General features: G+C 45.8%; 1 protein-coding gene across 1 annotated transcript; it reads left to right on the top strand.

Annotated features, from left to right (window-relative positions):
* The first annotated feature begins 1,952 nt into the window (after positions 1-1,952).
* smc3 (structural maintenance of chromosomes 3) lies at positions 1,953-26,074 on the top strand. Its single transcript, XM_031905223.1, has 29 exons — positions 1,953-2,119; positions 4,618-4,693; positions 5,076-5,114; positions 5,567-5,634; positions 6,534-6,605; positions 6,704-6,783; positions 6,961-7,039; positions 7,364-7,481; positions 7,567-7,742; positions 7,876-7,956; positions 8,508-8,672; positions 14,203-14,324; positions 15,112-15,325; positions 15,581-15,684; positions 16,076-16,175; positions 16,568-16,728; positions 18,323-18,464; positions 19,449-19,599; positions 20,462-20,614; positions 21,060-21,211; positions 21,325-21,483; positions 21,587-21,694; positions 21,935-22,043; positions 22,819-23,066; positions 23,935-24,147; positions 24,619-24,810; positions 24,942-25,119; positions 25,409-25,515; positions 25,631-26,074. The coding sequence occupies exons 1-29, from the start codon at positions 2,105-2,107 to the stop codon at positions 25,700-25,702; spliced, it is 3,654 nt and encodes a 1,217-aa protein (XP_031761083.1). The 5' UTR covers positions 1,953-2,104; the 3' UTR covers positions 25,703-26,074.
* Positions 26,075-27,028: the final 954 nt, after the last annotated feature.

Here is a 27,028-nt window from a genome sequence, read left to right as displayed (position 1 = left end):
CTGGGTACTGGGAATGCCAGGGGGGCTGTAAGGTGCCACAGACAGTCACTATTTATTGGGCTGGGGGGGGGGCTGTTTGTGCCTCTGGGTACTGGGAATGCCAGGGTTTATTTTGAAGCCCCATCCAGGCCTGTTCTGTAGTGGGGGCTATGCCAAGTGCACCCATTTTCTTCTACCCCAGAGAAAAACCACCCCATACCTCTCTAGGGACAGGCATATCAGGTGCACATCTTCTGTACTGGCTCCACTCCTGCCTATAGGGGGGGGGAATTGAAAGTACTGTATTAGTGCTTGGCAATAACATAAAACTATGCAGCAAACTGGCAGGTGAAAAGTGAATGATGATAAATGTAAGGTTATACACCTGGGATTTACTCATGTGCACCCACTTATACACTTAAGGCTAATGCCACACGAGGGGTAGGGCTGAAATTGCCGAAAAAAATCAGCCCTACGCCGCGTGTGGCATTAGCCTAAAAGGGCGGTTCACCTTTAAGTTAACTTTTAAGATGTTATGGAATGACCAATTCGAAGCAGCTTTTCAATTGGTCTTCATTTCATATGTTTTAGAATTATTTGCTTTCTCCTTCTCTTTGCAGGTTTCAAATGGGGGTCACTGACCCCGGCAGCCAAACCCTATTGCTCTGTGAGGCTCCAGTTTTATTGTTATTGTTACTTTTTATTCCTTATCTTTCTATTCAGCTCCTACTATTCATATATTAGTCACTCTCTCAAACCACTCCCTGGTTACTAAGGTAAATTGGACCCTAGCAACCAGATAACTGGTGAAATTCCCAACTGGGGAGCTGCGGCACAAAAAGTAAAACAATTAAAAACCTACTAGTAATAAAAAATGAAGACCAATTGCAAATTGTCTCAAGAGTATTACTCTCTACTTCAGACTTGTTCAGTGCTGGGAAACTGTGCTTATTGCTCCCAACTCCAATTGCAGGAACAGAGAACAGGGAGCCGGATTTACTCACATCAGCTGGGATTCTCATTGGGGGATTTCTTGCATTTTAATGCAGTTTTATTGGGCAATATTGCTTTAAGAATACAGCCCTGATGTTGACTACAGCTCCCAGCATGCCTCACCCTTCATTATATGTTACATTATTCTGGGATTTGTAGTCCGGCAACAGCGGAGTAACGTTTGGTTGAGCCGCGCTGTGCCGCAGGGTTTATATCCCCTTTAAACACAACACAGGTTTCCACTATAAAGTATAGGCACAACTTTCATACACAATATATTATGTAATAATACTGGGGAGTATTTGTTTCATGGCCAGACGGGCGATACCAAGCTAATAAGTAGGGGGCACTCACTTCCAGGAGACTGAAACCCTAGCCTGGCTCTGGCTTCTGCATGAGGAAAGTAAATAAACAATTGTATTGCTCATACTGCCCCCTGGTGATGAAAGTGGGAAAGGGCCTACAAAAGTTTGGGGCTTTTTTTTTTTTTTTTTTTAGCAAATTTCAATTTGTGAATTCAATTTAGTTTTTCTAAATCTATATGGAATGTTCCCTTACTTATTAAAGTGGTTTAAAAAAAAAAAAAAAAAAGTATAAACTTAAATTGACAATACAGACTGACTTTGCCCATGACAACTCCCATTGACTTCTATAGAAACTCACAGAGCTTCAGGGAGAAACAACCGGCACCAGGCAAACTCTCCCACACACCCAAGCTGCCCGGCGCCTGTCGCTCTGACACTGAGAGACGTTTGTTTTGGCGCCAGGTTTTCTAGTTCTGGACTGTACCATCTCCGCCCAATGCGCAGGGGGGTTGCTTTTGCACAATTTTGATCCCGCAGCCGCTACTGCTGACTCTCTGTTATTGAAACTTTTTGTTTGTCTCTATAAACATTATCCGAGTGTCTCCGCTTCATCCCGATGGTCCGGGAGCCGGAGAGGGAAAAGCTGTCTCCCCCCGCCCATGTCCCTTTGCCCTCGGTGCCACAGGGGGGGGGGGAGTCGCCGCCATTTTGTTTCGCTGGCGGGAGAGAGAATTTTGGCTCCGTAGGGCCCCGGGACAGTGGCTCTCTATTCTCCTTCTTCTTTCCGTCTCACAGGGCCAGCCGCGGGGCTCCCGGGGGCCAAAACAATGTATATCAAGCAGGTAAGCTTCCCCGGGGCGCTGCGGCCTTCTTGTTATGGGAAAGCCTGGGCCTCCAGTGAGTGGGGAGGCCGCCTGGTACCCTGGGTGGGGCGGGTTTGGAACCGCAATGAGAGAGGGGCACGGGAGGCGCCAATATGCACTGGGGGGCAAAGGAGGGCCATGTACTTACCCCACTGGGGCGGGAAGGGTGCTCTGTGGCCCTCAGTATGGGGGGGTGTCAGTCAGGAACTAGGGGGGCACTTACTGCCACATGGGGGGGGGGTGTCAGTCTGGAACTAGGGGGGCACTTACTGCCACATGAGGGGGGGTGTCAGTCAGGAACTAGGGGGGCACTTACTGCCACATGGGGGGGGTGTCAGTCAGGAACTAGGGGGGCACTTGCTGCCACATGGGGGGGGTGTCAGTCAGGAACTAGGGGGGCACTTGCTGCCACATGGGGGGGGGGTGTCAGTCAGGAACTAGGGGGGCACTTACTGCCACCATGGGGGGGGTGTCAGTCAGGAACTAGGGGGGCACTTGCTGCCACATGGGGGGGGGGTGTCAGTCAGGAACTAGGGGGGCACTTGCTGCCACATGGGGGGGGGTGGGTGTCAGTCAGGAACTAGGGGGGCACTTACTGCCACATGGGGGGGGGTGTCAGTCAGGAACTAGGGGGGCACTTGCTGCCACATGGGGGGGGTGTCAGTCAGGAACTAGGGGGGCACTTACTGCCACATGAGGGGGGGTGTCAGTCAGGAACTAGGGGGGCACTTACTGCCACATGGGGGGGGGGTGTCAGTTCAGGAACTAGGGGGGCACTTACTGCCACATGAGGGGGGGGTGTCAGTCAGGAACTAGGGGGCACTTACTGCCACATGGGGGGGGGTGTCAGTCAGGAACTAGGGGGGCACTTACTGCCACATGGGGGGGGGTTGTCAGTCAGGAACTAGGGGGGCACTTACTGCCACATGGGGAGGGGGTGTCAGTCAGGAACTAGGGGGGCACTTACTGCCACATGGGGGGGGGTGTCAGTCAGGAACTAGGGGGGCACTTACTGCCACATGGGGGGGGGGTGTCAGTCAGGAACTAGGGGGGCACTTGCTGCCACATGAGGGGGGGTGTCAGTCAGGAACTAGGGGGGTACTTGCTGCCACATGAGGGGGGGTGTCAGTCAGGAACTAGGGGGGTACTTACTGCCACATGGGGGGGGGTGTCAGTCAGGAACTAGGGGGGGCACTTGCGCCACATGAGGGGGGTGTCAGTCAGGAACTAGGGGGGGCACTTACTGCCACATGGGGGGGGTGTCAGTCAGGAACTAGGGGGGCACTTGCTGCCACATGAGGGGGGGTGTCAGTCAGGAACTAGGGGGCACTTACTGCCACATGGAGGGGGGTGTCAGTCAGGAACTAGGGGGGCACTTGCTGCCACATGAGGGGGGGTGTCAGTCGTAGGACTGGGGGGGCACTACTGCACACATGAGGGGGGTGTCAGTCAGGAACTAGGGGGCACTTGCTGCCACATGGGGTGCGCGAGTTCAGGAACCTAGGGGGGCACTTGCTGCCACATGAGGGGGGGTGTCAGTCAGGAACTAGGGGGGCACTTACTGCCACATGAGGGGGTGTCAGTCAGGAACTAGGGGGGCACTTGCTGCCACATGAGGGGGGGTGTCAGTCAGGAACTAGGCGGGCACTTGCTGCCACATGAGGGGGGGCGGTTCCTATTAGCGCTCAGACTTGGGTGGATATTTGGATTTGTTGCCACTCTGGGTACTAGGATTGCAGGGTGTCACTCTGAGATGCCAGGCATGGGTGGCACTCAGTCCCCTGCTCTGTAATGTACCAACAGCCTGTCCTGGTATCCATGTCTCTTTATCCAGCTGAACCCACACAGCAGGGTGAGAGGAACCCGGGCACCTCAAGCTTTATTGTCGTACGTAAGCAGCGCTTTATAAATAAAGATAAACATACATACTTACATACATCCAAGAAAATGAGAAACTTATTCCATTTCACATACATACTTACTGCTAAACAAAGTGCAAAATCATATTGTGCCCATATAGAGAGCAAGGAATAAATAATGTGCCGAGGAAACAAAGCAACTTTTTGTGCTCGCTGCTATCTATTCAGCAAAATAGATATACTGTGCTAAAGAAATCAAAACCTGTAACTATGACAACATCGAACTGAACCCTAACAAAATGCCAAGTGTGACTTGAGCTTTATTCATTCTATTGCCGTGTATGGAGAGACCTGCCTCCTGTAGTAACTCACAAGGAGCATACGAGTTTCACTGGCTGACACAGAATAATGGGTTCCAGTACAGTTAAGCTGGCCGTACATGCACCTTTACAAACACTTTCGTATGATTTTCAGACCTCGTTTGGACTCGTTATTGTCCTTATACTTTTCGTAACGTGGCGTTCGTTAGTTTAGTTGGTTGGACAGGTTAGAAAATTTCGGTGGGATAAGGGTAAAAGTAGTGTAATCTCATTCAGATATTACTCTTATTCTTTCCAGGTGATCATTCAGGGCTTCCGGAGCTACAGAGATCAAACGATCGTCGATCCATTTAGTTCCAAGCACAATGTTATTGGTAAGTGAGAGAGAACGTACATACCTGTAGCTAAACTCCCGCTTGCAATGCAGCTGCTTATATTTAGAAGCCCTATGATCATTGGACTGTATATGTGTGCGACATGTAGAATATTGCTTGTGCATCCTATAAACCAGCCTATTAACTGAAAATTACAGATAAAGGATTTGTGACCACAGTATATTTTGTTACAAATCACATTGCTAGAGAAGGTGATGCAGTTTCCGCAATGGGACTTTGAGTGTAGACTCACCAGAAGCTGGCATTATGGGCCTGCCATGCTTTCTTTTCATTTGTCCCTTTGTGTAATCATTACCGTACATTGCAGTTCCCCTTTAAAGTGTCTTACTGTGCCTTGCTTATATTCTTTCTTTTTTTACAGTGGGAAGAAATGGATCGGGGAAAAGTAATTTTTTCTACGGTAAGTTCCTTTTCTGTAATGCTGGGTTGTGTCAGGCATGTCACTGTACATGGGGAATAGCTTGTGTGTGTAGGTGGTTACAGTGTAACGTAGTATTTGTAATGAAATAGAACTCCTTCTGTCTCATTATATTGCATAAATATCTGCTCTAATGATTATAGGATCTTCTGAGATGGAAGGTTATGTGCTGTGCTGATATATGGGGGGCTTTTGAAACAATCAAAAGAAATGAATTGCGTAAAACCCAAATTTGAGTCTTGTTTCCAGCACACAGACCTTTAAATTGGTGTAGAAATTATTAATTTTTCCTTCTATTTTTTTTTTTTTCACATATCTTTGTTTAATATGCCTAAATGAGTTATAAGCAGGGCACTGTTTTCTGAAATGTTCATAAGAAACTGCTGCATATTTTGATATATGTGTCTTAGTAACTAATCATTTTGTCATTATAGCCATTCAGTTTGTACTCAGTGATGAATTCAGCCATCTCCGTCCAGAGCAAAGGCTGGCATTACTACATGTAAGTATTCTGCTCAGTCAACTTTGGGATTATTTATTCAGGAAAAAATCTGTACTCTTGCTTTTTGTGATTTGGATCAGTAGGGATTATTGTTGTGGTAACAAACCACAACAATAACCACAGAACAGTCCTATTGGGTTTATTTAATGGTTAAATGGTTCCCTTTTGTCTGTAATAATAAAACAGTACCTGTACTTGATCCCAACTAAGATATAATTACCCCTTATTGGGGCAGAACAGCCCTATTGGGTTTATTTAATGGTTAAATGATTCCCTTTTCTCTGTAATAATAAAACAGTACCTGTACTTGATCCCAACTAAGATATAATTACCCCTTATTGGGGCAGAACAGCCCTATTGGGTTTATTTAATGGTTAAATGATTCCCTTTTCTCTGTAATAATAAAACAGTACCTGTACTTGATCCCAACTAAGATATAATTACCCCTTATTTGGGCAGAACAGCCCTATTGGGTTTATTTAATGGTTAAATGATTTCCTTTTCTCTGTAATAATAAAACAGTACCTGTACTTGATCCTAACTAAGATATAATGAATCCTTATTGGATACAAAATAATCCTTTTGGGTTTAATGTTTTAGTGATTTTTTAGTAGACTTAAGGTATGAAGATCCAAATTACAGAAAGACCCCTTATCTGGAAAACCCTTGGTCCCGAGCATTCTAGATAATGGCTCCTATATCTGTACTTTCCTAACAAAAGGATAGTCAAAGTGAGATGGTAGTGTCCACTTTATTTCCATTTACTCTGTGTTGGGGGTGTAACATTACTGTTAAATGCTTGCATGTGTGTTTTTCTTTTAAAACCTGCATTTCCCATGGTACATGTATATAGGGTCCAGATTCTTTAAAATGTAATAATTCTTTCCTCTCAAATTTAGGAAGGAACTGGGCCCCGTGTTATTTCTGCTTTTGTAGAAATTATATTTGATAACTCCGACAACAGATTACCAGTAAGTTAAAATATTTTGTGACCTATATTTACTCTCCATGAGGGGATTTTTTTTTTAATGTATTTTTTTTTTCTTCTCCTTCAATTATGTTTATTTAGATTGACAAAGAAGAGGTTTCCCTCCGGAGAGTGATTGGTGCCAAAAAAGATCAGTATTTCCTGGACAAGAAAATGGTGACGTATGTGCCGATACATAAACCTTTAACTCATTTTCTGAAAGTATTTGCTGTAATAACTAGATAGTCCTGTATCACATCTTAAATATTTAGACTGTTAACTGCTCTTAGCAGCACATTTGTATTTAATGGATTAGAGATCCTAAATTTTGTTTCTACTTTTTTTTTTTTTAACCACAGAAAAAACGATGTAATGAATCTTCTTGAAAGCGCAGGTTTTTCTCGTAGCAATCCTTACTACATTGTCAAGCAAGGCAAGGTGAGAGCGTTACTGTCTGCTTTACACTGCAGAATTTATCTGTGTGGTATCAGGGAGCCACCAAGTTAATGTAAAACATTAACACCAAAAAATAATATTTTTTTTTAAAGTAATTAAATTATGTGGTCAAATCCATCCACCCCTCTGCACCCAGTAATTTTGTGATATGCCAGTTAAGTAAAATCTAAATGTCACCTTAAAGTTGTGGTTTTCTAACAGCTGCGTTGTAACCCAGTAACTTTGGTAAAAACTATATTTTCACAAAAAGAGTGCTTTTAAATATTTTTTTTATTATAACCATAGTTATTTTACATCCAACTATAGATTAACCAGATGGCCACAGCGCCCGACTCTCAAAGACTGAAGCTGCTGAGGGAGGTAGCTGGGACAAGAGTATATGATGAACGTAAAGAAGAAAGTATCTCCTTAATGAAAGAAACTGGTAATTACATTTTTGCCATTGACTTACTTTAGTATCTTTAGCAATACCTGTTCTCTTTAGTCATATTTTTACATTTTCCTGTCAGAGGGTAAGCGAGAGAAAATCAATGAACTACTGAAATACATTGAGGAAAGGCTGCACACCCTGGAGGAGGAAAAGGAAGAGCTGGCTCAGTATCAGAAGTGGGACAAGATGCGTAGGGCCTTGGAATATACCATTTACAACCAGGAGCTGAATGAGACTCGGGCAAAGCTTGACGAGGCAGGTCTTTTCTGTGTGTAAATGCTCTGTTACTATGTCTAGCTTGCCATTGTGGCTCTAAGCTGCCATTGGCTGTTTGCTCCAAATTTGTCTTGTAACAATTGTGCTGATTTGTCAGTGATTTTCCTTGTAGCTTTCTTCAAAGCGTGAGACAAGTGGAGAGAAATCCCGGCAGTTAAGAGATGCCCAGCAGGACGCCAGAGACAAAATGGAGGTAATCCTAAAAATTATTGACTGTATAGCAATCACCTCCTAGCTCTAACACCAGTGGTCTTCTTAACTAAAAAAAAAAAAAAGGCTCCAAGGGATGCTACAATCAGAAGCCATTCTTAGCAAAACTAATAGTGTTGTACTGTTTTATTATGAGACTTTGACCCTAGAAAATAAACTGAATGGAAACCATGGTTAAAGCATATAGCAGAGATTGGCCTGCATCAGCAGCCCTGGTATCCCAAGACCAGAACTCCCAGCATCTCTTCAACTGAACTGCTGGATGAATTATGGGCGCTTATGCAACATATGAATAGGAATGCCTGCCTATTCTTGGGGTTCAGTTATCTCTGCAGTCATTTCAGTACAGATTTATAAGAGTTAATGTTACTTTATAGAAAATTTACAAATAGAAAAAGTATTGTGATTTAATTCTGATTTAATATAATCCTGAGTCATCAAGAGTAGACTGTCACTTAGTAAGTGGGCTGTGTGCTTTCAATAATGTTTTTTTTAATTACATAGCCGGTTTTATATATACTTTTATATTAATAGGATATAGAACGGCAAGTTCGTGAATTTAAATCGAAGATCTCTGCAATGAAAGAGGAGAAAGAACAGCTCAGTTCCGAGAGGCAGGAGCAAATTAAACAAAGGACCAAGTTAGAACTTAAAGCTAAGGATTTGCAGGATGAACTTGCTGGGAACAGTGAACAACGTGTAAGTAATAACTCGCGTGTATCTGGAAACCACCTGTGCAGCCATACTTGCTAAAGAATACTATGTGGTGCCGTACAGAAAAGCAGAGAGCAGCCTGTTTCTCTAGCGGCCCTCCTGTCAGTGCAGATGTTAGGGTTTTGTCTTGAATCACCTCTGGAGGCAGGACAGAGAATTGAAGCTTAGTGGCTCCTGGTCCCTCCCACTGTATATAAGGCACGTCTCCACCTTCTTCCCTTAGTTCTTTGTCCTGCCTCGGAGGTGTAGGACAGATTCTATCATTACCATTTTTTTTTTTTCTCTTCTCTATTATTTTTATTTTATTTCTTCACATCAAGCATTCATGGGCAATACAAAGGACACGCAGAGCTGTCCTATTGGATCCAGGATTATACAGGCACAGGGCACGCAGAGCTGCCAAAAAACTGGCCTGACACACACATCATTACCAGTGCACGCAGAGCTGCCCAGAGTTTATTGGAACATATCATGACCAAGGCACGCAGAGCTGCCCGGTACTGGCTTGATATACAGCTTAACCAGGGCACGCAGAGCTGCCCCACAGTTGGCTTGGCACATACTATTCCCAGGGCACGCAGAGCTGCACTATCCTTGAACCAGCACACATACGTGGCAGAGTGGAATACAGCAAGGAGCTGTATACTTGGTGCCTAGGAGCAGGCTTATCAACGGCAGTGGGGCGCGCACAGCGCCCATCTCTAAGGAGGACCTTTACCTTGTGCAGCAGGCACGCTTAAGAAGGGCCCCCCAGTATATGCGGCATCGCTTCCACAACCGCGCGCGTCCTGGTTGCTAGGCTACTCTGTTTCGCGCCAAAGGAAGTGGCGCTCTGACGTCACAGGCGTGCATCTGCACAACTATTCAGTATAGTTTCATTCTACTCCAGCTACAGTACACAGCGATACAGCAATAGATTATCTGAATCTACTAGTTGTGAGTACACTCCGGTCTGCATTAATAACAATAATGGAAAGGTCTGACTCACTTAAGGACCTCAGAGAGGTGGTACAATCTGCCAAAAAGCAGAAGAAGCCTGATAAGGCACCCAAGTGCAAAGTGTGTAAACACTCCCTCAGAAAGACTGGGAGAAATTATTGCTCTGACTGTAAGCCTGCCTCAGAGCCCACAACTTTGCCAGACCCTCCAATGCTTTCTCCACAAGTAACACAGGCTCAGCCTTCACAAGAGCCAATATCAGCACCAGGCACTCCCCCCACCAATACAACCACCTACAGCAGATACCCCCGTACCTATGCCATGGGATACAAATTCCCAGGCCCACACATCCAACCAGGTGCCAGCTCAGTTTGGAGAGTTTTTACAGTGGATAATGAACACTGTTCAACCCACACCTAACCAAGGGGGGCGCAGCAAACCCTGGATTAATAAAAAGCGCAAGGCGACTGTTACACTATCATCAGAATCAGAAGAGGGCTTAGCCTCAGATACTGAGGCAGAGGAGACCTCTAGTCACAGTTCAGACTTGTCTATTCCCTCTCATCCACAACCTGAGTCAGACTCTGAGGAAGAGGGATCAGCTTCCGCTACACCAGAAATATCAGAGATTACTGCGAGAAATGATGCAGACATTAGAGATTAAAGATGAGACAGTGACCCGCTCCAAGGCAGACAAATTATTGGGTGTACAAAAGAGATCTAAATTCGCATTCCCAGTATTCAACTCCCTCACTCAAGCCATTGAGGCAGAGTGGAATCAACCAGAGCGGCGTATCGCTCTCACACAAAGATTCTTTAAAACTTATCCTGTACCCGAGAAATACCAAAAGAAATGGGACAAGACCCCAAAGGTGGATTCAGCGGTTGCCCGCCTATCCAGACAAACAGCCTTACCAGCGGAAGAGGCTGCATTTAAGGACCCACTAGACCGCCAAATGGAATCTGTTCTTGGAAGACACAAAGTAGACCCTTTCGTTCCTTTTGTCAAAATTTCAGAAACTCCCCGACTGACCAGACTGCCAGACAAGGTAGACCCCAATGGCAACAACAAGCACATGGCACCAAGAAGCCTAGCGGCAGCAAGCCCGCCTCACCCTGACTCGGCCCTGCAAACAAGGGCACAAAACATGGGGGGCAGACTTCAACAATTTATTGGGACATGGGAGACACATGTAACAGACACTTGGGTACTATCCATCATTCGGCAAGGGTACAGAATACCCTTCTCCCCACATCTTCCGGTGGGAAGGTTCCTTCCATCCTCCACAACACCTCAAAGAGAACAACTCCTACAAGAGGCAGTATCCACACTGCTACTAACAGGGGTAGTGGAGGAGGTTCCAGAACCTCACAAATTCAAAGGCTTTTACTCCAACCTATTCCTAGTACGGAAAAAAGAGGGCACCTTCAGACCGGTCCTCAACCTAAAGCCCCTAAATCCAATGGTTTCAAATCAAAGGTTCAGGATGGAGTCCGTCAGATCAGTGACTGCGGCCATGGAACCAGGAATTCTCATGACCTCCCATAGACCTGCAAGACGGTTATCTGCACATACCTAGTTCCCCACAATCCAGAATATTCCTCAGATTTGCAGTCAAGAATTCTCATTATCAATTTACAGCATTACCCTTTGGTGAAAACGCGTGGCGCAGTACATAGTCCAAAGTCCTTACCCCTATCGTGGCTTACCTAAGATCATTGGGAGTACACGTCATACCGTACTTGGACGACCTACTGATCAAGGCCCCCACAGCAGCACAAGCAACTATGGACACAAACTTGTGTCTCCGCGTACTGACACAACACAGCTGTTTAATCAACTACCGCAAAAGTTCACTCTCACCGAGCCAGACAATCACATTCCTGGGCCTTCGGTTCAACTCCAAGATGCAGAGGGTGTACCTACCCCAAGACAAGATCAACACGTTGATATTTACAACCCAGTCATTCTATACCAAGCAGAGAATCTCTGCAGAGGACTGCTTGCGCCTCCTGGGCCTCATGATATCAACCCTGGAAGCCGTCCCCTTTGCCAGATTCCACCTCAGGCACCTGCAACACAACTTTCTGCAATATTGGAACAGAAACCACCAAGACTTGCGACAAATAATCCCCATTTCACAGGCGACCAGAGACAGCCTCCTCTGGTGGAGAACAGAGGACAACCTCCGTCAAGGGAAAAGTTGGGCAACCACTACCTGGGAGGTAGTGACAACAGATGCCAGCCTCAGAGGTTGGGGGGCAGTCTACCAGAACCTCACTCTTCAGGGGACCTGGTCCAGAGAGAAGAGTCTCCTACCCATCAATGTACTGGAGCTACGAGCGATCGCATTAGCACTAGAACGCTGGTCAACGATACTCCACAACCGAGCGGTTCGGGTACAATCCGACAACGCAACGGCCGTAGCATATGTCAACAAACAGGGAGGCACACACAGCAAGTTGGCCATGCGAGAGGTGGCACGCATACTTAGCTGGGAAGAAAACACAGTCCCAAACATCGCAGTATTCATACCAGGGGTACAGAATTGGGAGGTGGATTACTTGAGCAGGACGACCATAGATCAAGGGGAGTGGTCGCTCAACGACAACGTCTTCCAGCAACTGATCCACAAATGGGGCACCCCGGAGGTAGACATGCTAGCCTCCAAACACAATGCGAAGCTCCTTCTATACTGCGCCAGAAAAAGAGACCCATGCGCAGTGTTGGTGGATGGGCTAGTCGTTCCATGGAAATTCAACATGATATATGCTTTCCTACCACTAGCCATCCTACCACGGATAATCAGGAAACTGAAACAGACAAACACAACTACAATCCTGATAGCACCGGACTGGCCGAACAGGGTCTGGTACACAGATCTAGTAAGGTTGTCAATTGCCACACCTTGGAGAGTACCACTCATACTAGATCTGTTAACTCAAGGACCAATCAAACACCCCAACCTAGCTATGCTCCGACTGACTGCGTGGCTCTTGAGACCGAGTGGTGGAAACGGTACGGGCTATCACAGAACGCCATAGACATTCTCTTACAGGCCCGCAAGCAATCCACCACAAAGGTGTACTACAGGGTCTGGAGAACATTCCTTACATGGTGCGGGCAAAGGCACATCCATTGGGCAAATACATCCACAACCTCAGTGGTGGAATTCCTTACAGACGGTTTTAAAAAAAGGTTGGGCCTACGCACTCTAAAAACTCAGATTTCAGCATTAGCAGCATTGACACATTCAAAATGGGCTGATGGTCCTACGATACAACAGTTCATCAGAGGACTGACTAGAACTCGGCCCCCCCTTAAAGAACCACTCGCAACATGGGACCTACCAAAGTTCCTAACGGCATTACAACAGCCGCCCTTTGAACCCCTATCAACATGTGAACTCAAATGGCTATCGCTGAAAGTTGCCTTCCTAGTCGCCATCACGTCGGCTAGGAGGGTATCAGAAATAGCGGCACTGTCCTGCAGGGAACCGTGGCTAACCATCCATTCCGACAAAGTGGTACTCGGAACAACTCCAGGTTTCCTACCAAAAGTGGTGACTGATCACCACATGAACCAGGATATCATATTACCTTCCTTTTGCCCAAATCCAACAAATGAAAAAGAAAGCCGATTCCACAAACTGGATGTAGTCCGAGCTATCCGCATTTACCTAAAGAGATCAGCAGAATACAGACGTTCTGATAGCCTCCTGGTCTCCTATTCCACAGTCTACAAAGGGAAAGCGGTGTCCAAAAGGACCATAGCACGTTGGCTAGTTGACACCATCACTACAGCATATGACCGACAAAACTTGCCCAGACCGTTTAAAGTTAAGGCCCACTCTACACGGGCACAAAGCACATCATGGGCATTGCAGAACATGGCAACGGCAGAACAAATCTGCCAAGCAGCTACTTGGGTTTCACCCAATACTTTTGTTAAGTTTTACAAATTTAATGTTTTTGCATCTCAACCGGCCGCGTTTTACAAGCCGCAGTGGTATAGTAACATAGGCACTATACCCGGAAAGTTGAAGTTAAATACCCACCCATCTAGAGGGACAGCTTTGGGACGTCCCCTAACGTCTGCACTGACAGGAGGGCCGCTAGAGAAAAGGAGATTTTATACTCACTGGAAAATCCTTTTCTCGTAGGCCCGAACTGTCAGTGCAGTAAGGCCCACCCAGGCTGATTTAGTATGGGCACCGGGACCTCTTTCTCGCTATCCTTCTACCTTATGTCTCTTGGCCTTCCTTCTGTCTGTACTGTCTCCACCGACTGAGCTTACCAACAGAACTGAGGAGTGAGGGTGGAGACGAGCCTTATATACAGTGGGAGGGACCAGCAGCCACTAAGCTTCAATTGTCTGTCCTGCCTCCAGAGGTGATTCAAGACAAAACCCTAACATCTGCACTGACAGTTCAGGCCTACGAGGAAAGGATTTTCCGGTGAGTATAAAATCTCCTTATCTCTACCATGATATCGGGTCCTAGCATTTTCATAACCGAAGTTTTAAAAAGATACCTGTGTTCAACAAATTATTACATTGTTGCTGTTTCTTTCCTAGAAACGACTGTTAAAGGAAAGGCAAAAGTTACTAGAGAAAATTGAGGAAAAGCAAAAAGAGCTTGCTGAGACTGAACCAAAGTTCTCCAGCGTGAAACAAAAAGAGGAGAGCGGGATTGCAAGGTTGGTGCTGAATTTAAAAGCCAGTTCATTTGCATTTGCGCTGGGGACTATAGATATTTTTTATTAATAAATGTATGTGTATTTATTTGTAACCTCTGCAGGGAATAACTAAGGGGCTTTACCCTTTTAACTTTTCCATAATCCTAATGAGGTTAAATTAAAAACTTCCCTGGCAGGGATGGGGCTCGTTGATCAGCACTTCGCAAATATATGCCTGAGCAGTAACACGTGGCAACCAATTAGTGATAGGATTTTCTCACATACTGCATAAAGACGATTGAAAGCAACATTTTGATTAGTTGCTATGGTTCATTGCTCAAGTATAAATGTTCCTAGTGTAAGTCAATAAGCCCCACTGTATTGATTAAAATAGATCGGGGACTTGTACTCCAGGCTGCCATCAAGGAGGTACAGGAAGTACTATACTCAGAGGGACCCCATGGTAGAGGGAGGGTTCCCCAAGAGAAGTGAATTGCAGGTTGCAAAGGAAATGGGACTGTAAGAGAGGGTGGACTTGGGCTGGTCTTGGGTATGTGACTAGGCTGGATCAGGGCAGTGGTCATGGATCCACTAGCTTTTTTTATTTTCATTGGATCCCTATTTTACTTGTTGGCAGGGCACTCGGTCCAGGTGAATGATAATTGGGACCCCCTTGGGTGGGAAGGGCTCTGCTAGTTGGAGCCCCATTGTTCCTGATGTATAATTACCTAATGTGTGAAATGACTAATTTCTCCTGTCTTCTTCTTCTTCTGTCTGTACATATAATATTTTGCACCTTGCACTTTAGGCTGGCCCAGGCTACGCAGGAAAGAACAGATCTCTATGCCAAGCAAGGCCGTGGCAGCCAGTTTACCTCAAAAGAAGAGAGAGATAAGTGGATTAAAAAAGAGCTGAAGTCCTTGGACCAGGCTATCAATGATAAAAAGCGCCAGATTGCAGCCATTAACAAGGACTTAGAAGATACTGAAGCAAATAAGGAGAAGAATCTGGAACAGTACACTGTAAGGCAACTTGTATGGGTTATACAGATTACAGAATACTGTATTTTTGCTGCTTTATTGGCTTCAATTAAGTGTCTAACTTTTCAATTTCCAAGTGGTTGAGCTGGTTCTATATTGGTATTCCTGTTGCAGTACTTCCCTTGCTTCTACAAAAGTGTTGCTGTCTCACTGACTTCTACGTGTTCTGTCTTGAACTTCAGCCCCCCAGTCTTATTCAGGACTTAATTACCTTTTTATTCTCCTTTCATAAAACAGAAATTGGATCAGGACTTAAGTGAAGTAAAGGCTCGAGTTGAAGAACTGGATAAAAAATACTATGAAGTGAAAAACAAAAAAGATGAGCTCCAGAGTGAGAGAAAGTAAGTGGTGGGGCCCCTTTGCACAGGTGCTGGGTTGTTCTTGGGTGACTGGGCTAGTGCTATGGCCATTAACTTAAGGGTGGTGCCCCTTTAAGCTTTAAACTTTTATTATGCTGTAGAACGGCCAATTCTTAGGAACTTTTCAATTGGTCTTCATTTTTTATTTCTTATAGTTTTAGAATTATTTTCTTTTTCTTTGTGGCTCTTTTCAGCTTTAAAAAGGGGGTCACTGACCCCGGCAGCTAAAACTATTGCTTTGTGAGCTATCAGTTTTATTGCTACTGCTACTTTTTATCTCTTTATATGTTATCTTAAGTCATCTTACTTCATGTAGTAGCATAATGGCCATTACTGATATCTACTTTTATTTACCCTTTGTTTTTCCCCGCAGTTACTTATGGAGGGAGGAGAATGCAGAACAGCAAGCCCTTGCTGCCAAAAGGGAAGATCTTGAGAAGAAACAACAGCTCCTCAGGGCTGCAACTGGAAAGGTGAAAGCTGTGGCTACTAGATACATATGCCAATGGAGTGTATGATGAGTTAATCATCTGTGTGCCTAATTGTATAGTCCTATTTCTGATTCTTTGTGCTTACGTGTTAGTTCTATGCTTAGCTGGACTGATGGAGAAATCATTTCTAATGTATAAAGAGTTTGATTATCTAATGAAAATACATTTCATATTGAAATTTGTAATGGAATTAGTTGTGGTCTGCTGGTTGGCTCAGCCCTGAGACTTTGAAAAGGGAGTGTATTTGTTGCTGCTTCATGTGGCTGCTCATCAGTTAAATGAAGACTGAACTCTTATATGAAGGGAAAAGGAAAAAATTTAAATTCTGAATGGAAAATGTTTTTTGTTTGAGCATGTTTTCCATCTTCCTGCAGGCAATTTTAAATGGCATTGACAGCATCAATAAAGTGCTGGAGCACTTCAGGCGGAAAGGCATAAATCAGCATGTAATCAACGGCTATCATGGCATAGTGATGAATAACTTCGACTGTGAGCCAGCTTTCTACACCTGTGTCGAGGTCACTGCTGGAAACAGGTAAATGCAGCAACGTCTGCGCTTCAGCTCTGTAATGTGTTCATGCATTTACTGAGGTGTGTGTGTATATAATATGCATGTGTGTATTCTTGTATTTATCCAAATATACAGAAATAGTTATCCTGTGGGTGAGCTTCTCCAGCAGAATCCTGCATTTTAATCTGTTTTTCATAAACAAAAACAGGTGTTTTTATATTTAATTTTGAAATGTCACATGGGGCTAGTCATATTCTTCATATCCCAGGGTGCCACAGCCATGTGACCTGTGCTCTGATAAACTTCAGTCACACTTTACTGCTGCACTGCAAGTTAGAGTGATATCTACCCCCCCCCCCAGCAGCCGATCAGCAGAACAATGGGAAGGGAGCAAGATAGCAGCTCCCAGTAGGTATCAGAATAGCACTCAATAGTAAGAAATCCAAGTCCGGCTTGGGACTCCTCCAGTTACATGGGAGTAGGAGAAACAATAGGTTAGCTGAAAGCAGTTCTAATGTGTAGCGCCGGCTCCTTCTGAAAGCTCAGACTCAGGCACAATGCACTGGGGCTGATTTACTAACCCACGAATCCGACCCGAATTGGAAAAGTTCCGACTTGAAAACGAACATTTTGCGACTTTTTCGTATGTTTTGCGATTTTTTCGGATTCTGTACGAATTTTTCGTTACCAATACGATTTTTGCGTAAAAACGCGAGTTTTTCGTATCCATTACGAAAGTTGCGTAAAAAGTTGCGCATTTTGCGTAGCGTTAAAACTTACGCGAAAAATGCGCAACTTTTCGCGTAAGTTTTAACGCTACGCAAAATGCGCAACTTTTTACGCAACTTTCGTAATGGATAGGAAAACTCGCGTTTTTACGCAAAAATCGTATTGGATCCGAAAAATTCGTAAAGAATCCGAAAAAATCGCAAAACATACGAAAAAATCGCAAAGTACCGATCATTACGAAAAAAACGCAATCGGACTCCATTCGACCCGTTCGTGGGTAAGTAAATCAGCCCCACTGAGATGGCGCCTACACACCAATATTACAGCTACAAATACATTTGTTGGTTCATGAATGTTAAATGGTAGAGGGAATTATTTGCTGTGTAACAGTGTCATTTAGAAATAAAAAGTACACCCTAAAAATCAAGACAGAATCCCTTTAATGTAGAAATACAAACATACAGAATGTTCTGTGTATACAATAACTGTAGGGAAGTTCAGCCAGTATCTGTGACTATAAATATAAGAAGAAACTCTATTGTTTGTGTAAATACCCATAGAACGAATACTTTGCAAAGGTAAATGTGTTTAGTCATATAATAATAATTAGCAGCGGTTCTTGCACTAAACTGGTAACTTAGAGCTGTAGGCATTTTTGCTATTCACTCATGCAATACAATCACTGCTTGTAATATGCTGCATTTGTTAAGCAATTAATAAAGTACTCCGTACAAATACTAATAGAATGTTAAGGCTTCTGTTCAGCCCTGCTAGAGATTTGACAAGTGAGTGTGAATGGCATTTAGTTGTTGGTATCAGTGTGAATGTGCTCGCTGTTATCCCTGTGGGACTCGGTGAGTCACTAAATAATATCTGCTCTGTTGACAAGGTTGTTCTATCATATTGTCGACTCGGATGAGGTCAGCACCAAGATATTAATGGAGTTTAATAGAATGAATCTGCCTGGAGAAGTAACGTTTCTGCCTCTCAACAAACTGGATGTGAGGGACACTGCCTACCCAGAGACTAACGTGAGTCACCCCTGTCTTCCTCTCGTTCCTATCTAATATTCTGACTCATCTTTTATAATGATGGGGGATTCTGCAGAAGAGACTTGCTTGTTACTTTTAATGGGTATGTGGGGGATGAAGGAGGAACCTTTTATTTTTGTACGGGTCAATTTAAACAATGATAGATGCATCGTCCCATTGGTACATGTGCAAATGATTGCAGCCTTCAGGCATTAAAGGAACATTAACACCAAAAAATGAAAGTGTATAAAAATAATTACGATATTATGGACTGTTGCCCTGTGCTGGTACAGCTGGTGTGTTTGCCTCAGAAAGACTACTATAGTTTATATAAACAAAGCTGCTGTGGAGCCATTGGGCCGGCCATTCAAAGGAGAAAAGGCACAGTCACATAGCAGATAACAGATAAAGCTCCATTATATTCTACAGAGCTTATCTGTTATCTGCTATGTAACCTGTGCCTTTTCTCCTTTTTCCAGGTTGAATGGCTGCCCCCATGGGCTACACAGCAGCTTATTTATATAAGCTATAGTACTGTTACTTTAGCAAATACACAACTTTACCTGTGCAGGGTAACAGTACATTATATTTTAAATACTTTAATACACTTTCATTTTTGGCGTTACTGTTCCTTTCAGTTGCCTGATAAGTTTTTTCTCAAGTAAATATAAAGGGAACTGTTTGTAGTAAACTAAAGAAATCTGCTTAGGTTTTGTCCGAAGTAATACGATTTCCCAAATCAAGTTTGGAGCCATTTCATACAAAATGAATACAATACAATTTTAGAATTATAAGATTTCCAGTTCCAAAAACCTTTTTAAGCCTTTTTAGTGCATAGTGTAATTATGGAATGATGGGATTTTGTAAAACTGGAAAATACTTTCTGTCCCTGAGTCGGTTGTATTTTAGCTGATTAGATCCTCTGACTAACGACATTCACCCCCTATTAATACCTAATCAGGCGTTTTTACATGTTTTTATTAGGATGCCATTCCAATGATAAGCAAGCTTCGCTACAATCATCGATTTGATAAAGCTTTCAAGCATGTGTTTGGAAAGACTCTTATATGCCGCAGTATGGAAGTATCCACTCAGCTGGCCAGGGCCTTCACTATGGATTGCATCACCTTGGAAGGTATGTGATTTCCAGATTTCGTCTTTTTTATAGAGCAGGTACAGTGCAATGGAGCGGCCTGTTTAACAGCTGCAGCTGTGTGTGTTTATTCTCTATGTTTTAAGCTTAACCCATAGCTTGGCCTTACTTGCATTGCTCGGTCCCCCTTGTCCTGCCTTCAGGTTGTCATGTGTTGTGTGCCACCAAGCTTACCAGGCAGCCGAAGGTTTTTATCACCAGAGGTGACATTTCGGATGACAATTTTATTCCAGCCTGGACTAAGAATATTGAAATTTATTTTCAATTATTTGACCCCTGTGCCAGTTATCAGACTAATAATGCAGACTTGTTGGCCAACAGGATTTTCTAGCCAACCCAATTGATATCTATCAGTAAGATATTGATTGTGCAGATCCCATACATAGGCCCAGTATGTGACCAAGTCATCTAGAGGGGCTGAATGGAGGCAACCTTATCTCCTCTTTTCTTTTCTCCTTTCCTCACTCTCCTAATTCTTATTTCTCTTGTTCTCCCCAGTGGCTTCTTCGTAGTGGCTGTTAATCAGTCCCCAGCAGCTAATTGTGCTCATTAATTCTCTCTCCTTGGTGCACTTCCAGCTGACTGGCCAAGTGTGTCCCCAGTCCCACCACCTATGGGGCCCCTTTATCTCACAGCCTTCAACTGGGCCTAATAGTGCAGAACAAGGAGAGCTACAATTTTATGCCTGTATCAAATTCACACCAATCACCTAATTTTGTCCTCTTTTCAACAAATGTGTAGCTTGTTTTTTGTTTGTGTGTTACAGTCACTGAGAGATTTAAATACATACTGTATATGTTTTCAGTGCTGAGTTTGTGGTGCAGTGATTCTGTTTATATGACAGGTGATCAGGTGAGCCATCGGGGGGCCCTAACAGGAGGCTACTATGATACAAGAAAGTCTCGACTTGAACTCCAGAAAGATGTCCGCAAAGTGGAGGATGAGCTTCATGCTCTGGAGGCAAAGCTGAATGAGAACCTGCGCAGAAACATTGAGAATATCCTTTGTGAGCACAAATACAGTTACACGTGCGATTCAGAACCAGTACCAGGGTCATGCTGAGTGTTAGTACAAGGCTAATGTTTGCTTGGCATATAACTGCATTTATCTGTAAAGCAAACAGTTGGTCTTTTAAACCATAGATTAGTATTTAAGTAATTTCTGAGGCTTGTGGTGCCCAATTAAATGTGAATTGAACCCCTAGAAAATGAGTTTCCCGTCAGAAGCTGATACTACAGGGCCAATTATGAATCAATTCTGGTGCAGACTGCACTGGTTTCTTTGCTGTCATGTCATGTGGCTCTGAATTAATTACTAATCAGTCTTGTATTGTAAGTGTTGTGTATATATACTGTATATTGGGACTGTTATATTGTATATTATGCACCCTGTATCTTGCTGCTTCTACATCACGGGAAGGAACTTTCCTTAGCTCGCTGCACGGATTAACAATGAAATCGATCAGCTAATGAACCAGATGCAGCAGATTGAGACCCAGCAGAGGAAGTTTAAAGCTTCTCGGGACAGTATCTTATCAGAGATGAAAATGCTCAAAGAAAAGCGGCAGCAGTCAGAGAAAACCTTCATGCCTAAGGTACCGCGCTCCGACATGCTAACTGCCTACTTGGAAAAAGTCTGTTTTAGTGACAGGCGCTTGGCAGTTCATTTAGTGCCACCGGGTACTTCATCTCTGTCTCTGTCTCACAGCAACGAAGTCTGCAGAGTCTGGAGGCGAGTTTACACGCCATGGAGTCGACTAGGGAGTCTCTGAAAGCTGAATTGGGCACAGACCTGCTGTCACAGCTTAGTCTAGACGACCAAAAAAGGGTGGATGCCCTAAACGATGAGATTCGACAGCTGCAGCAAGTAAGTAACATCGATGGCATCGCCACATTGACCACTTGGGCATAGAAGGATCTTCTACAGCAGAACTGTGTGCTTATGTTTGTGCTGTTTCCCCTTCTTGTAGGAAAACAGGCAGCTCCTGAATGAGAGGATAAAGCTGGAGGGAACAATCACTCGGGTGGAGACCTACCTTAATGAGAATCTTAGAAAGAGGCTGGACCAAGTGGAACAGGTCAGTCTTCCTATCATATATAAAACCCTTTAATCATTACCCGTCTAAAGCTGTAACGAGGCGGGGGGCGCTTGAGAGTATAAGTAACCTTGAATTATACGCAGATTGTTTCCTGGAACATGAGAAAGTGCCTACAGTGGATTTGGTCCATGGGGGGTAGAATGTAACTACTAGAACATGTTGCAGTGAGTAGGTATATGTGCTGGGATCCACAGCTTATTCATTGCTTGTTTGTTTTAGGAGCTGAATGAGTTACGGGAGACAGAGGGGGGCACGGTACTTACCGCTACTACGTCTGAATTGGAAGCCATTAACAAACGCGTAAAGGATACGCTTGCACGATCTGAAGGTGAGCACAACAGATATATATAATATACAAATCTGTAGCAACCTGCCTCTCACCTATGGGCAAGAATATATAACTACTGACTGCTCCTAGCCTGTGTAATTATGTTTGGGCTCCTAGATTGTAATCTGCACTGGAGCAGGGACTGATGGGAATGTTATAGGGACCTTAGATTGTAATCTGCACTGGAGCAGGGACTGATGGAAATGGGATAGGGACCTTAGATTATAAGCTTACTGGGGCAGGGACTGATGGGAATGGGATAGGGACCTTAGATTGTAAGCTCACTGGGGCAGGGACTGATGGGAATGCGATAGGGACCTTAGGTTGTAAGCTCACTGGGGCAGGGACTGATGGGAATGTGATGGGGACCTTAGATTGTAAGCTCACTGGGGCAGGGGCTGATGGGAATGGGATAGGGACCTTAGATTGTAAGCTCACTGGGGCAGGGACTGATGGGAATGGGATAGGGACCTTAGATTGTAAGCTCACTGGGGCAGGGACTGATGGGAATGGGATAGGGACCTTAGATTGTAAGCTCACTGGGGCAGGGGCTGATGGGAATGGGATAGGGACCTTAGATTGTAAGCTCACTGGGGCAGGGGCTGATGGGAATGTGATGGGGACCTTAGACTGTAAGCTCACTGGGGCAGGGACTGATGGGAATGGGATAGGGGCCTTAGATTGTAAGCTCACTGGGGCAGGGGCTGATGGGTATAATGTACCTAATGGTTCCTAGTGATGCCCTTGTATATGAAACACAAGTTAATTATTTCAGGTCTGGATGGTACAATTGACAAAACAGAAGTGGAGATCAAAGATCTCGTGAAAAGCATGGACCGGTGGAAGAACATGGAGAAGGAGCACATGGAGGCCATTAACCACGACACCAAAGAGTTGGAGAAGATGACAAACCGGCAGGGGATGCTCCTGAAGAAGAAGGAGGAGTGTATGAAGAAGATCCGGGAGCTCGGCTCTCTCCCACAGGAGGCCTTTGAAAAGTACCAGACCCTCAGTTTAAAACAGGTACATTGGGATTGTTGCCTTCTTGGGGGTCACAGGAAACCGTTACAGGGGGCTTAGTGTGAGGTGTTAGCGCTCAGGGGGGATCTGCTCTCTAACAGCCCCCAAACTCTCCTGTCACTTTCCCCAGATAAAAGGGTAAAGCTGTTACTATGGCAGCCGCTCTTTAATCATTACAAAAACAAAGGAACATTTAACCCCATTAGTGACTCGGCTGCTGGGTTTCACCAGCCATGTGATTGAGTATTGGGTCATTATGTGCCTAGTAAGGGAGCTGTAAGGCTGCTCCTCCGTACCCCTGTACCCCTGGTGTTGTGTATTTCTGGGTCACGTGACTTATTCCCTGAATAAATAGCAGCCCCCAAAATGCTTCAGAGCTGGATTTTCCAGACATTTCCGTTGCCAATAAGGGGGGGTCAATGGGCTTGTACATTAGTTTTGCATTCATTTTAGAACCCCATCAAGGCTGAGTAAGGGTTGAGAGTTGTCAGTTAATGGGGCCCCTGCGCCCCTGGCTAATGGGGCCCCTGCGCCCCTGGCTAATGGGGCCCCTGCGCCCCTGGCTAATGGGGCCCCTGCGCCCCTGGCTAATGGGGCCCCTGCGCCCCTGGCTAATGGGGCCCCTGCGCCCCTGGCTAATGGGGCCCCTGCGCCCCTGGCTAATGGGGCCCCTGCGCCCCTGGCTAATGGGGCCCCTGCGCCCCTGGCTAATGAGTTTATCTTTCTGCCTTCAGTTACATCATACAAATCTGTTGCAGTTGGGGTATAGTGGGGTGCAGTTGACTGCAGTACAGATTGGGTTCTCGTATAACTGATTGATAGCACCGTCAGTACGGCAGCTCTCTGCAATGAATTGCATTGTGTGTGTCAGTTATTCAGGAAGTTGGAGCAGTGCAACACCGAGCTGAAGAAGTACAGCCACGTGAATAAAAAGGCTTTGGACCAGTTTGTAAACTTCTCCGAGCAAAAGGAGAAACTGATAAAGCGACAGGAGGAGTTGGACCGGGGGTATAAATCCATCATGGAACTCATGAATGTTCTAGAGCTGAGGAAGTACGAGGCCATCCAGCTCACATTCAAACAGGTATGGGGGGGGGGGGGGGCCTTCATGCAGATCCATCAGCCCAATGTACAGTCACTTCCCCCTGCAAAAAAGTCTCCTAAACTGATCCCATGATCCCTTCGTAGTTGCTAATTTGGAGCAAAGTGGCTTGGCCGGAATAATGACTGCTCAGCCAAAAGCTCAGGATTCAGCCAATGAGCTCTTTCCCTGAGCCCCTATGAGCTTCTGTCCAATCCACTTGCTGGGTCTGACTGTATGAGATGCAGCACGGGCAGCATCAGAGCTTCAGGATCCCACAAGCCCAGTCACTTAATGAGTATAAAGCTCAGCCAATGAGCATAAAGCAGGGCGTGGGGATTCCCTTATGGGGTCAGTAGAGTCCAGACCCCCCCCCCCCCAAGTCCTTGATTACCCTGCTTCTGGAATTGCTGGGAGGTGGCTCTCTGTAGGTGGGCGGTGCCCATGCAAAATCATGTGACTGTTTCCTCTTAGGTGTCCAAGAATTTCAGTGAAGTGTTCCAGAAGTTGGTTCCGGGCGGCAAGGCCACGCTGGTGATGAAGAAGGGGGACGTGGAGGGGAGTCAGTCACAGGACGAGGGGGAGGGCAGCGCAGAGGGCGAGAGGGGCTCCGGTGCCCATAGCAGTGTCCCTTCTGTCGACCAATTCACAGGCGTGGGCATTAGGGTAAGTGGCTCTTTCCCTATAGATAATGGCACCCCCGCTTCTGCTAGCGGTATTGGGGAGCGTTGCTAGGTGCGCTTGCCCCTAGATACTGTAACACGTTCGGACATTGCTGATTGTGAGTTTTATTCCAGGTCTCATTTACGGGGAAACAGGCAGAGATGAGGGAAATGCAGCAGCTGTCTGGGGGGCAGAAGTCATTGGTGGCTTTAGCACTTATATTCGCCATCCAGAAATGTGACCCCGCCCCCTTCTACTTGTTTGATGAAATTGACCAGGCCCTGGACGCTCAGCACAGGAAGGCTGTGTCAGGTAAGGGAAGTTCCCCCAAGGGGTAAATATTGTGCCTTCAGATCTGCCCATGTTTAATTCTTTTTGTTTTGCTTGCTGGCGCCCCCTAATGGAGAGCAGTAGAAAACACTGCAGGACACTAAAACCTCATCCCAAAATGCACTGGGGTCCACTCTGGGGTTCCACCTGAAAGCTGTGCAAACTCCTCCCACACTGGATGTGCAAGCCCCTCCCACTCTTCATACCCGCTGCTCCTTCTCCTCATTCTGCTTCAGGATTATCCGCATGTAACTGTGACTTTTACCCCCAGATATGATTATGGAGTTGGCGTCCCACGCGCAGTTCATTACCACGACTTTCCGGCCTGAATTGTTGGAGTCGGCAGACAAGTTTTATGGAGTCAAATTTAGAAACAAGGTAAATTGTCACATGTGGTTGTTATTCACCATTCTAATGGCAGGGGCTAATCCTGCCCAACCCAGAATGCAACATTGTACTTTGTGCCCCAATCTCCCATTCTCTCCCCCTATAGGTCAGTCACATTGATGTGATCACAGCGGAGCAGGCAAAGGACTTTGTGGAAGACGACACGACTCACGGCTGAGCGGCGCCCCCCAGAGTCATTTCCCTGCACATATTGTACAGACTGTTCCCTATTGTGTATATTTAAGTGGGGGGGGGGGGGGGTCTCCCTCATGTAGAGGTTTAGGAGTCGGGTTTTATCACGTTGGACTGCAAGCTTCTGTGTCTGTATCCTGAGCTGTAGCAGCCATTTTTATGTCCATTGTTGCTATGTGATTTTTATATAAAGGCTTTGTACTTTTATTTCCTTTACCTGAATATCTGCCCCCACCCTGTTCCTCTGCCCCTTCCCTTTGTTGTTTTAAAGGTTTTGGGAAAAATGCATTTCAATTCCTGCTTTTAACCAAATTTCCTTGTTTTCCTTTTAAATTGCTCAATAAAACCATTGCTTTTAGTTCCGGGGGCTGCTCAGTGAGTGAGTGAGTGTGGGGGCTGCTCAGTGAGTGAGTGAGTGTGGGGGCTGCTCAGTGAGTGAGTGAGTGTGGGGGCTGCTCAGTGAGTGAGTGAGTGAGTGAGGGGGCTGCTCAGTGAGTGAGTGAGTGTGGGGGCTGCTCAGTGAGTGAGTGAGTGAGGGGGCTGCTCAGTGAGTGAGTGAGTGAGTGAGTGTGGGGGCTGCTCAGGGAGGGAGGGAGTGTGGGGGCTGCTCAGGGAGGGAGGGAGTGTGGGGGCTGCTCAGGGAGGGAGGGAGTGTGGGGGCTGCTCAGTGAGTGAGTGAGTGTGGGGGCTGCTCAGTGAGTGAGTGAGTGAGTGAGGGGGCTGCTCAGTGAGTGAGTGAGTGAGTGTGGGGGCTGCTCAGGGAGGGAGGGAGTGTGGGGGCTGCTCAGGGAGGGAGGGAGTGTGGGGGCTGCTCAGTGAGTGAGTGAGTGAGTGTGGGGGCTGCTCAGTGAGTGAGTGAGTGAGTGTGGGGGCTGCTCAGTGAGTGAGTGAGTGAGTGTGGGGGCTGCTCAGTGAGTGAGTGAGTGTGGGGGCTGCTCAGTGAGTGAGTGAGTGAGGGGGCTGCTCAGGGAGGGAGGGAGTGTGGGGGCTGCTCAGGGAGGGAGGGAGTGTGGGGGCTGCTCAGGGAGGGAGGTCGGTGAGTGTCTCCCTTTGCTGTGCCAGTGACTGCTGGAGGTGCTGGTTCTGTGCCAATCAGGGCAGGCTGTGCAGACCCAGTAGAGACCCAGACATTGGTATGTAAAGCGCAGCCGGTGTGTGTGTCCGTTACAGTGCGGGTCACATGCAGACACACAAGACTGACAGACTTAGCGGCGCTTTCACTGGCCAAAATACTGTTCCTAAAGAGCGCACTCTGGCCCTGCCCCCTCCCCCACAGCCGCAATTTCTTCCTATCGGGAGCTGCTAATCAGAA

This window comes from Xenopus tropicalis, chromosome 7 (genome assembly GCF_000004195.4).
Source record: "Xenopus tropicalis strain Nigerian chromosome 7, UCB_Xtro_10.0, whole genome shotgun sequence".
In the NCBI taxonomy this organism is placed as follows: Eukaryota; Metazoa; Chordata; class Amphibia; order Anura; family Pipidae; genus Xenopus; species Xenopus tropicalis.
This window is presented reverse-complemented; position numbering and strand designations above follow the sequence as displayed.